General features: G+C 56.7%; 1 protein-coding gene across 1 annotated transcript; it reads left to right on the top strand.

Moving 5' to 3' along the window:
• Window positions 1-8,708: 8,708 nt before the first annotated feature.
• ZIC2 (Zic family member 2) lies at window positions 8,709-14,047 on the top strand. Its single transcript, XM_048494456.1, has 3 exons — window positions 8,709-9,790; window positions 11,939-12,102; window positions 12,593-14,047. The coding sequence occupies exons 1-3, from the start codon at window positions 8,716-8,718 to the stop codon at window positions 12,860-12,862; spliced, it is 1,509 nt and encodes a 502-aa protein (XP_048350413.1). The 5' UTR covers window positions 8,709-8,715; the 3' UTR covers window positions 12,863-14,047.
• The last annotated feature ends 1,594 nt before the right edge of the window (window positions 14,048-15,641 follow it).

Below are 15,641 nucleotides of genomic sequence, written 5' to 3'. Positions count from 1 at the left end.
GGCACTATTCCATCGCAATCAATGGGAACATGTTGTGTGCATGTGCCGACCCTCGCATATACCCGGGTCTCCAGTCCATTCTGAGTCCCTTTCGAAATAATTGCTATTGCAAGCGAGCGAGCAAATACAATATCTGCTTCCTACGACTCAACCTATTACGCCTGGAAGATTTTATTTTTCCTCCTCCGGTACTTTTATTTCTGGTTTTCTCTTCCCCTCCACGCACCTCTCTCTCTCTCTCTCTCTCTCTCTCTCTCTCTCTCTCTCTCTCTCTCTCTCTCTGTTGCCTTTTTTTAAAGTCAGTTCACGGCACGTTTAGTAAATCAGCTCTCCAGAGTTCGTGTTTTTGTTTGCTCGCTGCTTAAGGCGTTTGTTTGACGGCAGCATTATGCAAATATATGCTAATGATCATGAAGTCTATTTGCAAGTAGCTGTCTTTAGTGCGCAAATGTTATTGATATTTAGGGGGAAGGGACGATATTCCAGGAAAGGGGGAATGCCTTCTGGGGAACAATTAAAACGAGAGAGCAATTAACAGCTTTTCTGAAGAAGTTCCCTTTTTTTTTCCCTGAAGGAAGATTTGCCAGGCGAGCAGGAAACGTTCTTTACGGCCAGACGCGCGCAAACAAGCCTCCCTCGCAAAACAATGGAGGAATGTAAACAAAAATGCCCAAGTTGCAATCCTATATGCGAGCTTCCAGATGAGCCCAAAGGATTGCGGACAGCCCCACCTTTAGGAGTTTAATAGCAAAAGTGCTTTGGAGAAACCGCTGTTCCAGGATCGCACGTGGCTGGCCCCCTTCTTCCCACTAGAAGCTTTGCGCGCTTCGATTTCGCCTCGTGTTGGGCCTTCCAGAGGGAGAAGCGACAAATGGGTTTTCCCCTGGGGAGGGAGGCCGGTCGACAAACGGAGCTGAGTCTCCAGTTGTCCCGGGCCGGTTTAGCTGCCTTATAGGCGCGGATCTCAGCGAGGGGGTTCTGCCATTTGCCCCTTCAGATGAGCCCGTCCATCAGGCACGGGGCGGGGGGAGGCTGCCTGGTTGGCTTTCGGTGACATGGACAGCTTATCCCCCCCCCCCCAAAAAAGCGAATATGGGTGGCAGGAGGAGGAAAGGAAGAGGGCCATCTTTTCTAGGGCCCTGGAGATTTGGGGAATCTTTTCTAGGGCCCTGGAGATTTGGGGAAGAAGGAATGAATGGGTTAAAGGTTTTCCCGTCCACTTTCTCGTCCTTGTGTTGCTGGAACTGGGCTCCCAAGTCCAGGTTGGGGAACAAGCAGTTCACGCGCGCCCCCAAGTCAATTTTGAAACCAATTCTTTTGGGGTCTGTCTAAGTTCCTTGTAAGAAGCCTGGGTCAGCTTGCCCAGCAGGGGATCATTATGTGGCATGGGAAGCCAGATCCACAACCAAACCCCAAACCGAACTACTTTCCGAAGGTCAAGACCCCCCACCGAAAAAATAACTCGGTAGGCAAGGACCCGCGGCTTCTTCCTCCACGTAGGAACGGGAGGGCTTGCGCCTACGATAGTCATCGTCCCCCACATACACACTCTCATTCTAATATGTTTCTCCACCGACTGGCATACCCTTGCAGGTTAGTGCCAATTGCCGAGGCCTGCGGTTTTCCTGCCCTTTGCTCGAGGGCCGAGGCTGGCACCAGATAGGCCACGCGAACGTTTGTGGACGGTCCAGTTTGGCTGTCGTGGGTTTTTGGGGCTATGCGGCCGAGCTCTGACCGGAAAACCCCCCACAGCCAGTTGATTCGGCCCTGAAAGCCATCGACAATACAGTGTCCGGTCTGTTTCTCTCCCCGATTTCTTTTGGCCAGGTCAAGCAGCCAGATACAAGATGTGCTACAGTCAGGCATAGCACAGCGCTTGAAATACTCCGGAAGTGAAATGATAAGCCGAGACTGGAACCGACTTTACGGTGTGATCCAGGGTGTGCTTCTCAACCACCACCAGCCCACCCCCGTAAAACTCTAGGTTTTTACACCGGCGTAAAATTGACATTTCAGCCCCCCTCTCACCCCACCCCAAGTCTTTCCACTGTGGTGTTGTGGGTTTTCCGGGTTGTATAGCCGGAAACCCTCTGAAGATGCCAGCCACAGATGCAGGCGAAACGTCAGAAGAAAATGCTACTGGAACACGGCCATACAACCCGGAAAACCCACAACACTGTAGTGACTGTGGTCCTGAAAGCCTTCGACAAAAAATCCTTTCCACTGTCTTGCGTTCAAGGGTCAATCTGGGGATCAGGGCCTGCGAACGGCTGCTAGAGATTGCAGCAACCTGGCACCTGGCAAGCGGAGGGCGAGCGATCCCCTGCTTGATCGCGACGGGATGGCCCGTCCTTTCCAAGCGCGCCTCGCCTCGCTTCCGAGGTACGCCTGGAGCCTCGCTGCACTCCGCAAATCCAATTTCAAAATCGCCTGGGAAAAGGAAGGCTGCGATCCCTCAAGCCGCTGAGCAGGAGCTCAGCCCGATAAAGCAGGAGTTTACTTCTGTGTCAGCACTCCCAGGATCGCGTTGACAGCCCTTTCCAGGGACTACGCTGCGCGGAGCAGACGCTCTCAGGATCGCTGTGCCAATGAGTCCCCCCCCCCCCTTCCCCGACTTCCACCAACAGGATGTCCCCAGTGGAGCGGCCAGGCCGTTTTGCTCAGCCGACGAGAGCGCATTGCATCCTTCTAACTCGGTCCGGTTTTGAAGGCTGACCATCAGGTGGGGCACGCAGATTGAGGGTCGCTGGACCCCCCCCCCCGTGCCAGGCGACTGGTGGTCCATGAGCCCCATCCCCCGTGTCAGAACCAGCCTTCCGCACAGGCCAGGACGCTTCATATGGCAGCCAAGGAGCAGCCCAGCGGCACCTCAGAGACCAACCACATTTATTTCACTTCCAGTTTCCCCCAAATCAATGTTGTTAGTCTTCAAGGTGGCTCAATCCAGACCAAGCAGGTTTGGCATTTCATGGGAACGGTGCTGGCTGGCTCTCCCTGCAATAGGAAGGGCAGACCCACCCCTCTGCCTTTACCCAGGAGTCAGGGTCTCCTTTCTTTAGAGAATATTAATCCCCCAGCAAACGGTTGCAAGATCTACTCGCCTGGGCCCACTTTTCCTTTGCTCCCAAGGCTCCGGCCACCCCTTGGCCATCTTCAGATGGGGGCCATTGAAACAAAGATGTCCCCTGACTGGCAGGCAAGGCAGCCCCTGATTGGGAATATTGTTCCCACCATTACTGGATATTTGTAACAGTTCCCCTTTCCTCCTAAACAAACAATAATGTGCCGGCACATCTTGTTTTAGGAAACGCCAGGCTGACCGAATGCTGCGGACCTACTCATTCATCCACACCTCTCTCTCTCTCTGTGTGTGTGTGAATGTGTGTGCACGCGTGTGTGTGCCTACGTGAGTGTGTATTTGGATCTCTGGGCGCATCCTTCCGGTCTCTTCTGTTTCAGCAGAGTGGGGAAGAAGCTGTTCCGATAAATCAAACGCTGACATTTTGACGGCTTGCCTTGTATAAGCGATATGGTTCCCATATGGCCCCCTTATTTATGAAAGGCAGCCCGAAGTGCATCACTCAGTCCGGTGCAGCACCCCGGGGGACCCCTTCTCCAAGAGCCCGCTTGGCCGGGTTTTCCGAGACCAGCACCCAAGGGAAGACCAAAGGCCAGGCAAGATCTGGCGTCCTTTCCTGCAGTGGGGAGACCCAAAGGACTGGGCACGATCCAGACAGAGTTCTGTTTCTGCGATTCTGCTCATTTAAAGTATGGCTTTAAACCAGGGCTTCCTTTGCCCCCCCCCCCGCCCCCACTCCCCACCATGGTGGCAAACCCAGCACAGGTTTCCTTCACTGATGCGGTCCCCTCCCACCGACAACCACCTACACCCCTCCCCAAATCCACTGTACTTTGGCAGCCCAAACCGCCTGCGAATACAGGGAACAATAAATTTTAATAGCAGGAGGGGGGAGGGTGATTCTCTGCGGACCGCCCCCCCCCCCGCCTTGCGGTGGGGCTGTTGTTGTTTTTAAAATAGGCATTTAAAAGTTACAACTTTGGCTGAGATTTTCACAACTTCCCTTTCGCCTGGATATTAGGCTTCTGTAGAGCAAAGCCGGAGAAAAGGACCGGGGATGGATTTTATTTTATTTTTTGTTTCCAAGAATAACAAAAGAAAGCTGCCCTCCCCCCCTTCTTCCTAGAACAAGGGCTTCTCGAAGGGGTCAGAGGTCGAACGGCCTAAAAGTGGCTGAGCTCCGATATATCAAAGGTGACGGGCTCATCAACAAGATATTAAGTTGCAAGGTGACGTGCAACTTAATATCTTGTTAAAGAGCCCGTTGAATTTACGAGTGTCATGCGGGGCAAGCAAGGCGGATGGAAAACGCGCGTCGCTCATGCACACGTTCTCTTCGGGTTACACAGAAAACGCGAAGAGTCCCCCTGACCGCCGGCCAGTTTCGCTTTCTTTCGGATTTCCCTTGAATTTCTCCCACAGACATATTTAAAAACAAATTAGTAGGAAGCAAATCTGGCACCTTTCTGTTTGTCTCGGCCAAGAAGCAAGACTTTCAACACACCGGGCTCGATCCAGCCACACTTGAGGCCAAGCGGGGTTTGACTGTCATGGGAACGGAGCTCGGCTCTCTCCCTGCAATTGGGAGGGCAGGTCCGGCCTTCTAAATTTCGGGCTCTACCTTATTTACAGAATATTAATTCCCCAGTGGAGGCCGTAGGGCCGCGGCGGCAGATCTGGCCGCTTGGGGCCCTTTTCATGAGAGCAAACCCTGTGATCCTGATGGAGCCACCGTCCCAACGAAGGCGGCCACCTCCCTTGCTAGTCAGTCCCGCGGAACAGCTGGCAACTTTTCCGAGCCTGCCCCCGGACGTCACTCCGCGCCACGATCCTCCGGGTTGGAAGGGACGAGCCCTGCTTCCCAGGAAGAAGCGGAGGTGGGTCTCTGCTTGCAGATCTTCTGACTGTGCCATCAAACCGAGACGGGTGCAAGGAACGCCGGACGCCTCTGCAACCCTTTCCCCAACCTCGGCCGCCCTCCCCAGACCCGTGGAGATATCCTGGGAGCCCCCCCCCCCCAAAGTCCCCATCTACCAGCTGCAAGGAAGCCTGGCTAAGCAGCGAAGCACCCGACTGAAGCAGGAGGATGTCTTGCCAAGGGGAGCCCCGCCACCCTTCCCCGCTGCCCGGGCCTGCCGGAGACGAGGGTGCAAAGAAGGACACTTACAGACCCCGGGGCTTCTCCCGCAAGAGCTGCGGCGGCGGCTGGGGCGGGTCTGGCCGATCTGCAGAAACCTGTTGAGGCCCAGGAGTCCGGCGGCTGCCCTCGGTCCCCTGGCCAAAATAAAGCGCTTCTTCGCCGGCGGCTCTGCGGCCAGTGGCCCATGAAAGGGACTGCGGGCTCCTTTCTTGGCTCCTTCTCTCCCCCTCTGCCGCCGCTTTCCCTTCTCGCCCCCCTGACATCAAGGGAGGGGAGCGGGTTTTGCGGTTTGGAGAGAGAAATAAAGCATTTATTTTGGGGGTTGGTGGGGCGGGGGGGGGGAAGGGAAGGACGGCGATCTGCCTTTGAACTTGGATGAGCTCCTGTTTCCTGCGGGGAGAGGAGAAACTGGAAGTTTTGAAAGAAAAGCGGAGAGGCCAGCCTGCGGGAGCTCTGGCTGGAATGAGCGAATTTACAGCCCCCCCCCCCCCGTCACTCCCCGCCAAAAGTGTCCTGAAGCAGGAGAGGCATTTAGGCAGCAGGAAAGAAAGGCAGAAAGAAGTGTGGGCTGTGATTGTATTAAAAATCCCCGGGCACAGAACTGTCGTGTGCGCGAGTCTTTCTCTCCCCTTCATTTTCTTGAAAAACAGGGGAAGCAGGACTCCGATCCCGGTCACGGTTCCTCGAAAAGCATTTCCCCTGAGAGCGCTGGGTCCCCCCCCCCCCCAAGCAGGGTCGCCCATGATCCCCAGAGTCGCCGGGTACAGCAGCTCTTTCGGTCTCTCGGTCCAGCTGCCCGAGCAAAGGCGGCAAGACTTTATCTCTGGGCTCGCTGCCTCCAGCCCTGCTTCTGTGGGCTTCCTTCAAGCCTGCCTTTCGGGAAAGGGGGCTTCAGCCCCACGGAGAGAAACGGGTGGGGGCCTCAACAAGCCAGGCTGCTTGGTTCAGCGGAAGGACACTGCCACCCCCACCCCCTCCACCCCACACGCAGCCCGCTGGCAAGAGAAGCGGAGGGAGCTGGCCAAGTAGCCCAGGCAGGGAGAAAGGGAAGGGACAGGTGGGGGTGGGGGTGGGGTCCAGCCCAGAGGAACCCCCAGAGCCTGTGAAAGAGAAGGTCCATTTTGCCTGGGAAATAGCCCGGGCTCCCAACTGGAAACCAGGTCCGAGGTCTGGTCTACCTCGACCTTTTAAACGTGCATCAGAATAGATAGATAGATAGATAGATAGATAGATAGATAGATAGATAGATAGATAGATAGATAGATAGATAGATAGATAGATAGATAGATAGATAGATAGATAGATAGATAGATAGATAGATAGATAGATAGATAGATGAAAATTAAATCTTTATCCCTGAACTATCATTTATTAAGATAACAAAATAGTGTAACAAAATGAGCAAATGGAAACATTTATTGCAAGTTATTGGATTTGAACATTGCAGGTGGGTGTAATGTATCTTTCCTCCCTGCTCTTTCCAAATAATAAATGGGTTCCGGGGAATGCAATCAGAATAGGGGTGTTTGCGTGTTTATGAAGAATACGGTTTCTTGCAAACAATAGCATTGCCCATTCTTTCCCGGTTTCATCTCTCAGCTAATCATAAAGATTATTGGGTTGATACTGCTTTTTTTAAAGGGTATAAATCCGTGGGTTCGTCCCTAGTAAAACGTGTGCACAAATCGGTCATATTAAAGATTATTTTTAGCTCCTCCAAAACCAGGATCACTGTCAGGAGTGGGAATCTTGGAATCTCAACTGCAAATTTCGGTTTATCAGGACTGGGGATATGATTCACAGACATTCTCTTCCTCACATACACGAACAAGCACCGCTGAAACCTTTTGCAGTTAAAAAAATCCCTTCCCTATTATGCAGCTAGATGCTCCCCCGCCACAAAACACCCCACCCCCACCAGTCCTCTCTTTTCTTTTCCACGAGCCAGAGACATCTCCATTGACACCCGTGTCAACCTCCTCGGGCATCACAGCTCCGGTTGTGGATGGTGGCAGTCGCGGATGGTGGCAAAATCCCGTCGGTTTCAGGCGCAGGCGGCGACTTCTCGCCAGTCTCTCTCCCCCACCCCCCACCCCGCCACCGCCGTTGTTTATTTGCTTGGAGTTCCTTCTCCTTTGACCCCCGCCCCCCCAAGCCACCCAAGTGCGCCTTGCCTGTTTTCTACCCAGGTTTCCATGGTTGAGAACGGGGGACTGGGGCGAGTTCCCTTTCCCCCTCCACTCCCCAAGATTCCGCCTAGAAGGGTCTCTGATTTTTTTGCTGGCCTCGTACCCCCTTCCCCCCCGCAGCGAATCCCAGAGGCAAGGGGGAGGTTTCTGTGCCCCCCAAACCACCAGGACTGGTTCTTTCTGCCCTCTGAACCGAGGACTGCTTCTCTCCGGCCTTGGCCAGAAGGAGGTGTGTGTGTGTGTGTATTTGTGTGTGTGTGTATTTGGGGAGGTGGGGGGTCAGCGGTGCTGAGGAGCTGCCGCCGCTGCCCAGGTTGGGAGCGGAGAGGAGGCGGGCTGGGGGATGGGGAGGCGGGCCGGCCCGGGGCCTGGCGAGTGGCTATTAGCCCGCGGAGGGGGGACGGCTTGGATTGATGGGGCCGGGCCGACCAATGAGAGGGCGCCTGGAGAAAGGCCTGGCTGCTGTTAAAGGGGGCGGTGGGAGAAGAGCTGCCAGTCCAGCCTAGGCTCGAGCGGGAGAGGCTGGGAGGAGGAGAAGGGGGTGGGGAGGGCGGATAAAAAGCCGCCGCAGCCGCTGCGCCCACCGCAACAAGCAGGCGAGCGAGGGACAGGCGAGCAGGGAGATCCAGCCGGCGCCGAAGGAGACACCCTCCCCCCACCCACCCCCGCCGGCGGGAGAAGGAGGAGGAAGGACGGACGGACGGACGGACGGACGGGGACGGACGGACGGACCGCCGGAGCCTCTCGCGGGCTGCTGCCGCCGCCACTGCTGCGCCCGGCCGCGCCGGAGCGGGACCCGGACAGAGGGCCGTCCGCGGAGCCCCCTCCCCCGCCCCCTCCCCCGGGTCATTGTTCTGGACAGCCTTTTTTAATCCTCCCCCTCCTCTCCCTCCCCTCCCCTCCCTCCCTCCCCCTCCGCCCCGTCCCCTCCTCCTCCTCCTCTTCCTCCCGGCTTAAAGCGCGAGCGCCAGAGAGAAAGAGCCCGGCCGGCCAGCCGAGAGAGCGGCGGAGAGAGGCGCCCCAGTCCTGCCTGGGCGCGGGAACGGCAAGTTGGGCTCTCCAGCGCCAGAGAAGGGCTGCCGGAGACACAAGAGGAGGAGGAGGAAGGGGGGGACCGGGGGGAGGGGGGACCGGGCCGGGGCCCCCCGTGGTGTTGTTGGCCGAGCGGCGGCGGAGGCTTTGCGGTTGGTTGGGTGTCTCCGTAGGCGGCGGCGGCGGCAGGAGGGGAGGACCGGTGCGCGGCCCCTGGTAGCCCCGTGCGGGCGGTGGTGGCGGGGCGCTGCCGGTGGCGCGGCGGGGCGGGCGGGATGCTGCTGGACGCGGGGCCGCAGTTTCCGGGGCTGGGGGTGGGCACCTTCGCGCGGGCCCCCCCGGGGTCGGCGGCGGCGGAGATGCAGGACCGGGAGCTGAGCCTGCCCAACAGCTTCGTGGACGCGGCGGCGGCGGCGCACCTGGGCGCCTTCAAGCTCAACGCGGCGGCGGCTGCGGCGGCGGCGGCGGCCCACGAGCTCTCCCCGGGCCAGGGCTCGGCCTTCAGCTCGCAGGCGCCCGCCTACCCGCACGCCGCCCATGTGGGCTCCTACTCCGCGCCGCCCTTCAACTCGCCCCGGGACTTCTTGTTCCGCAGCCGCGGATTCGGCGAGGCGGCGGCGGCGGGCGGGGGCCAGCACGGACTCTTTGGGGCGGCGGCGGCGGCCGGGGGGGCCCCGGGCAGCCTCCACCACGCTCACGCCGAGGCGCAGGGCCACCTGCTCTTCCCGGGCATCGGCGAGCAGCACGGCGCGCCCGGGTCGCCCAACGTGCTCAACGGGCAGATGCGGCTCAGCCTGCCGGGGGAGGTCTTCGGCCGCACGGAGCAGTACCGGCAGGTGTCCAGCCCTAGGACTGACCCCTACGCCGCAGCCCAGCTGCACGGCCAGTACGGCCCCATGAACATGGGCATGAACATGGCGGCGCACCATGCCCACCACCCGCACCACGCCCACCACCCGCACCATGCCCACCACCATCACCACCACCACCACCCGGGCGCCTTCTTCCGCTACATGCGCCAGCAGTGCATCAAGCAGGAGCTCATCTGCAAGTGGGTCGACCCGGAGCAGCTCAGCAGCCCCAAGAAGAGCTGCAACAAGACTTTCAGCACCATGCACGAGCTCGTCACCCACGTCTCCGTCGAGCACGTAGGCGGGCCCGAGCAGAGCAACCACATCTGCTTCTGGGAGGAGTGCCCCCGCGAGGGCAAGCCCTTCAAGGCCAAGTACAAGCTCGTCAACCACATCCGCGTCCACACCGGCGAGAAGCCCTTCCCCTGCCCCTTCCCCGGCTGCGGCAAGGTCTTCGCCCGCTCCGAGAACCTCAAGATCCACAAACGCACCCACACAGGTCAGTCCCGGCCCGGCGGGTGGGAGGGAGGGCGGGAGGGCCGGGGGCGAGATCCGCTCCCTCGCCACTGCCTTTGGGCCCTAAGAGAGGCCTTTCCCCGGACCTCTGGGGAGGGGGAGGGGGGAGGTTGGAGACTCCCTTGGCTGGCCGGAGTCATTGCTGAGAAAGCGGGCTTTCTTGTGACCCTGCACCTGGGCACCACTGCGGAACGAACGAGGCCCCGAAACCCGGGAAGCAGCCACGGAATTCCGCAGCCCGGCGCTAGAGCCAGGCGTCTGGAAGGCACATTTCTTGCAAATGTGTCCGGTTAGTTTCAGTGGGATTTACAGCCATGCAAATAAATATGCCCTCCTCGGCCCGAATGGCTTCGTCGCGACTTCCTTTGAAGTCCACAGGATTTCATTTCGCATCGAAAAGGGACTGAGAGAAGCGCTTTTAGCTGCATTTGCGGAAACTCCGGGGAAACAAAGCAAGCCTCGCTCGTGCCATTTCGGAAATGCGTGAGGGCTTGCAAGGAAGAGGAACGTTTGTACACTCTTTCTCTAATGTTTTTTTCCCATTACGGGGGAGCTCTTCTAGAATGGTAGAATGGAGTTTTTGCCCCTTTCCCCCACGCTTCGGACAGGCTGCCCATTAAATTTAAATAGGGCGAGGCAGAGCCATAAATGTTTTCTCATTTCCCAGAGTGTTTGGAAAGTGCACCTGGGGCAGGCGAATGTGGTTTTCCGCCAGTTTATTAAAATTATGTAATAACCGGCAGAGGCTTTGACAGACTTCCCAGGCGCGAGATGCCCGCGCCCCTCGAGGCTGGGTTTAACGGGCCGAGAACAGAGCCGGCGGGCGGTTCGAGGCTCCGGCTGGCTGCTGCTGTCTGCAGCCCACCGGCAGAGCAGCCGAGCAAACGCCTTCCGCGGACTCCCGCCCGGATCCCCCTCCCTCCCTCCCCAAAAAGAAAAAGGCAGCCAAATACTTGAGCGGTTTCCGGGCATCAATATTTACTGGGTGCAAGACAGGAGCCCTGGACCTCGCCGGCGAAGTGTTGAGGCTGAGGTGCCAGACGGGCTTTAACAAGGTTTGGCCAGGCGAGAGCCCCATTTGCATGGAGTCGGCCGCTTTGGGAAGGGGACTAGGGCCGGCGGAAGACACCATTGGGGGGCTAATGGCATTGCAGGGGAAACGGCACGTCTCCCCCACCTCGGATTTCTAGGGGAGGATTTGTGCACGGGTTTGTTTGTGTGGTTTTTTTTTAGTTCTCGCACCTTCAAATTGCTCGGAAATCTGGCAAAGGGGTGAAGAATCTCTCGGCAGAGTCCGAGGGGACAGTTTTGCGTGTTGTTTACGGGGAAGGGGGGAGTTCCTCTCGTTCTCCTCCCCCCCCCCCCGCGGATATCTTTAGATTGACTTCCAATGTTCTTGCTGGAAAGGGGGAGATACGTGGGGGGGGGGGCTATGTTCAGCAACGCAGGAGACTTTGGGTGAAGTTTAGCGAGGATGGACGGGGTTTGCTGTTTTGAAGGCGAATCGGTTGGGGGGGGGGGTGCCCGGCTTTCCAAGAGAGTGTAAACAAAAGAAAGGGGAAAGAGCCGGACTCAAGCTCAGGTCCCTGGGAAAAGCAGATTCTCTTCCTCGGTTTCCTTAAGGGCTGAGGGAAGGGGCCGGAGGATCATTTAAACGTTATGGTCGACCCTCCCAATAAACATTCTCTCTGTGTCCAAATTTGCAGCTCGGAAAACGGTCTAAAATTCCCGTTTGTCGGGTCTGGGCTGGGATCCTGGCACTAAAGATCGGGGCTCGCCTATTTGTTACGGCTTCTTATTTGAATTTTTAAAATAAGTATGTAAGGCTGACTTATTTCAGCACAACTGCTTTGGCGCAGTCAGCGCTTCCTGGCGAGCTCCGCTTTCCGGAGAGCCGGTTCTGCTGAAATCCAGAGCAAACTGACCTACCCGCGAGGCAAACTTCAGGTGCGCGGAAGGCAAAGCTGCGCCCTGCTCGACGGCCTTTGCAAATCTGAATTTCGGGGAGGAAGTTGCTGCCTAGGCGGGGGTGGGGGTGGGATCTGCCGGGCGAGTGGTCTGCCGCGTCCTGACGCTTCCCGGGCCTATCTGTGCTCCCCCCTGCCCGATTTTCTGCCCCCTCTCCTTGCAGGCGAGAAGCCCTTCCAGTGCGAGTTCGAGGGCTGCGACCGACGCTTCGCCAACAGCAGCGACCGCAAGAAGCACATGCACGTCCACACCTCGGACAAGCCCTACTTGTGCAAGATGTGCGACAAGTCGTACACCCACCCCAGCTCCCTGCGGAAACACATGAAGGTAATCCGGGGCGGAAGGGAGCCGAGAGGGTGTAGAGGCTTCTGTAGCCTCTGGCGGCAGACTTGCTCGGAAGTCAGTCCCACTGAAACCGATGAGGCTTACTTGCGAGTAAACAGGGGATGTATGCCATTAAAGGTTGAACTGAATTGAGTAAACTGGGGAGGGGGACACCCGTGGGAGGGAACTTGCAGGGGGCCTGCGGGGCTGCTCTCCGACGTTCTGCGATTTCTGTCCGAGGACTAGCCAGAAGTATTCTTTTGTTCCTGGGCTCAGGAATTTAACTGAGGGGAGGGGCAACCAGGACCCCCTCCCCAAAAAAATCCAGCAGCCTTTGGATGCCTTGTGAGTGGGGGGGGGGGCCTTGGAAGGAGGGAGGGGGCGAGAGGGAGGGAGTGAGATCCGCGGAGGCTTCTCTTCCTTTTTCTTGGCCAGCAAAGGTGGGCCCCGGCGACTGACCCGGCTACCTCCCCCCCCTCTCTCCCCACGGCAGGTCCACGAGTCTTCCCCGCAAGGATCCGAGTCCTCTCCGGCCGCCAGCTCGGGCTACGAGTCCTCCACCCCTCCGGGCTTGGTGTCCCCCACCGCCGAAAGCCAACCTGCGGCGCCCACTAACTTGTCCCCGGCGGCGGCTGCGGCGGCGGCCGTCTCGGCGGTGCACCGGAGTACCGGCGGCGGGAGCGGGGGCGGGGGCGGCAGCGGCGGCGGCGGCGGCGCCAGCCACACCGGCCTGACCTCCAACTTCAACGAGTGGTACGTCTGAAGACGGCTGGGCGGCCGCGGGATGCCGGGCGCCGCCTCTGCGCGCTCCCTCTCCCCCCCTCTTCGTTTTCACCTGCGGAACATTTGGGAGCAGCCAGAAAAAAGGAAGAGAAAGAGAGAAAAAGGGGGGAAACGAAGAAGGAGAAGAAGAAGAAGAAGAGGAAGAAGAAGAAGGAAGGAAGGATTTGAAAGCCGCCCCGAGGTTTCCACGCGCCCCTCCTCCAGGGCCTGGCCAGGCCAGCGACAGAGAGACAACCCCCCCCCCCTCCCGCGCCTGGCTCCCTCGCCCGGGGAACAAAAGATCAGACGCCCGGACTAGCAGCCCTCCGGCTCGGTTGCCTCCTCCGAAAGTCTCTTTGTGTACATAAGAGGACGCGCTTCCCTCCCTCTTCCCTGCAAGGTGGGAAATCAAAGTTTTCTTGGGTTTCTTGTTGTATAGAAATTGGCCCACTTCGTAAACGATGGATTGGTTTTTTGGGGGGGGGAGTGACTTCCTCTCTCCAAAGTGACGCGCTCCCTTCTTTCCCTCTCTCCCCCCTTCCAAACCGCCCTCTCTTTCTCCTTTTGATTCACCCAGGGGATCGGGGGAAAGTAATGTGGAATCAAAATGGTTTCTTTTTGTAATTGTGGTATTGAATATCGTGTTTCTTTCGAAAGAGGCAACTTTGATTGTAAGCTTCATTCAAACTATAGACTGAAAAGATTTTTTTTAAAGCGAACAAAATTTTTTAAGGTGCCAAAGTCTCTATGCTGTCCTTCAAAACACCGCCAGACTAATTCTTCCTTCTCTTCCAACGCTTGTGAATGTATTTTTCCCCCTGTTAGCTGGGTTTACATGTGATGTTTTAGTGCTTTTGCCAGTTGGATTTGTTAGTTCTTGTTTGGAAGGTGACCGGGAGGGGGGAAATCTGCGTATTCCCCCCCACCCTAAATAATACCCTTCCTTTTGTAAATACCTGTTGACATATTTATCCATTTGTAATTAAATTATGGTATTAACTTGCTACAGAGGAAACAGTATTTATAAAGAATGTTTCTTAACTATAAATATGTACAACTGTGAGCATTAAACTGTTTCAGATTTTTTTTAATTTGAAGGTTGATGTGGTTTTATCATTTCTTGTGATATGGTTTTTTTCCCGAGAGTAATGCATACAGAAATATAATAAAATGTGTTGAAACTGCAGTTGCTGAACATCTTTTTTTCCCGCTCTCCTTAAAAAGAAAGAAAGCAAAGCTTTGCATGACCTTGGCTAACCCTACCCTCCAAAAATATAACACAGAATCCCTTTTTGATAAGCGAGGGAAATCATATCTGTATACAAATGACCCCTCAACGCTAAACTGTGTTTATTAATGTAGACAAAATGGTTTTTTTAAAAAAAACCAAATGCCTTATTTTTGGATGTCGTTGCCAAGTCTTTTTTAAAATACCCAGAAGGCCTAACGAACCCAGCCACACAACCAAAATCAAGAGCTTCTCGGGGGTTCCCTTTCAGCGGAAGAGTGCCCAGTCTATTGCAGTCTCTCTAACACAAATCAATGGATTTTAGCTTGATGCTCCTTTTCTGCATTACTCTACACTGGATCCAGCACTCTTGTCTTTCTATAGATTTTTGGTTCTCCGTGCTGCCTCTATCTCGCCTGTATGCAGATCACCTTCCTCTCTCTTTGCATTTGATAGAGGGGGTCTGTCCCCCCCCCCCATCGCATTCTAATAAGATGCATTGTTTTGCAGAATTCGGGCGAGTTTGAAGGATAGTTAAGCTGATATTCTCCGGGGTTAGATTTTAGCTGCCTTCTGCAACTGGAGTTCTTGCAAAGTCTGGAGCCGGTTTCTCCCGGCGTGGTGTGGAATAATCTCTTTTTACCCGGGTTTTATTCGGAGAAGCTTGTTGGGTTTGCTTGTTTTTTGGCTTGCAGGGAAAAAAATTAAAATAAACTGCCCCCCTGGCCTCAGTGGCCTGGCGGCTTTGCTTTGAGAGAGGAGCTCTAAAGTTTTCGGGGGGGGGGGGGGGGGGAACCGAGTGCCTTCAGGGGCTCATTAAAACTCACGCCCCAATCCGGCATTTAAAATGGTTAGAAATAGAAAATGATGAGTGTATTGGGGGAGTGGGGGAGATGCTGAAGTGTTTCGAAGGACAAAAAAGCGAGAGGTCTATTGAATCCTCGCTTGGCTGCGGGGTTTGCCTGCGGCGGGAATGCTCCGGATCCCGGGAATCCGGGAGGCCGGAGCCGAGCGGCAAAGTCGCTTTTCCAGGAATAAGGCGGACGAGGCCATGGACGGAGAAGTCTCCCAGAGGCCTGGCCTGGGCCCAAAACCCGGCGCCAGCCGTCAGGGTCCCCCCCACACACACACACACCCACCCCGAGGCAGGCGCACGCCCTCCCTTCCCCCAGCCCCCTGGAAGCCGTTCTTGGCCTGCTCTTAAAAGCCCAGCAGCGCCAACCCAAAACAAAAAGGGCTCGCAAAAGATTCCTCGACCGCTCTGTCGCCGACGCTGCTTCCCTTTGCCACCCCCCAAGCCTCCCCGCCCCCAAATCTGCCGGGGATGAGCCCCTTCCCAGAAAAAAAGTAGGACCTTAACGGGGAGTTAGTCTTGCTTACTTTCAGTGGCGCTCACTTTGCAATAGGATGGGGCCGGTGGGGCCCCGAAATGGCTGCAAGCTGGTAACGGAACAGGGGGCTGCTCGGTGCCCCCCCCCCCAGCTTCTCCCTCGCCCCTCCTGGGAAGCGTTTTATCCCCTCAATCCGAAGAAACCACCCCGCGGAATCTTCT

The sequence above is a fragment of the Sphaerodactylus townsendi genome, linkage group LG04 (genome assembly GCF_021028975.2).
Source record: "Sphaerodactylus townsendi isolate TG3544 linkage group LG04, MPM_Stown_v2.3, whole genome shotgun sequence".
NCBI classification, from domain to species: Eukaryota; Metazoa; Chordata; class Lepidosauria; order Squamata; family Sphaerodactylidae; genus Sphaerodactylus; species Sphaerodactylus townsendi.
The sequence above is the reverse complement of the archived record's forward strand: the minus strand, read 5'-3'. Positions and strand labels throughout refer to the sequence as shown.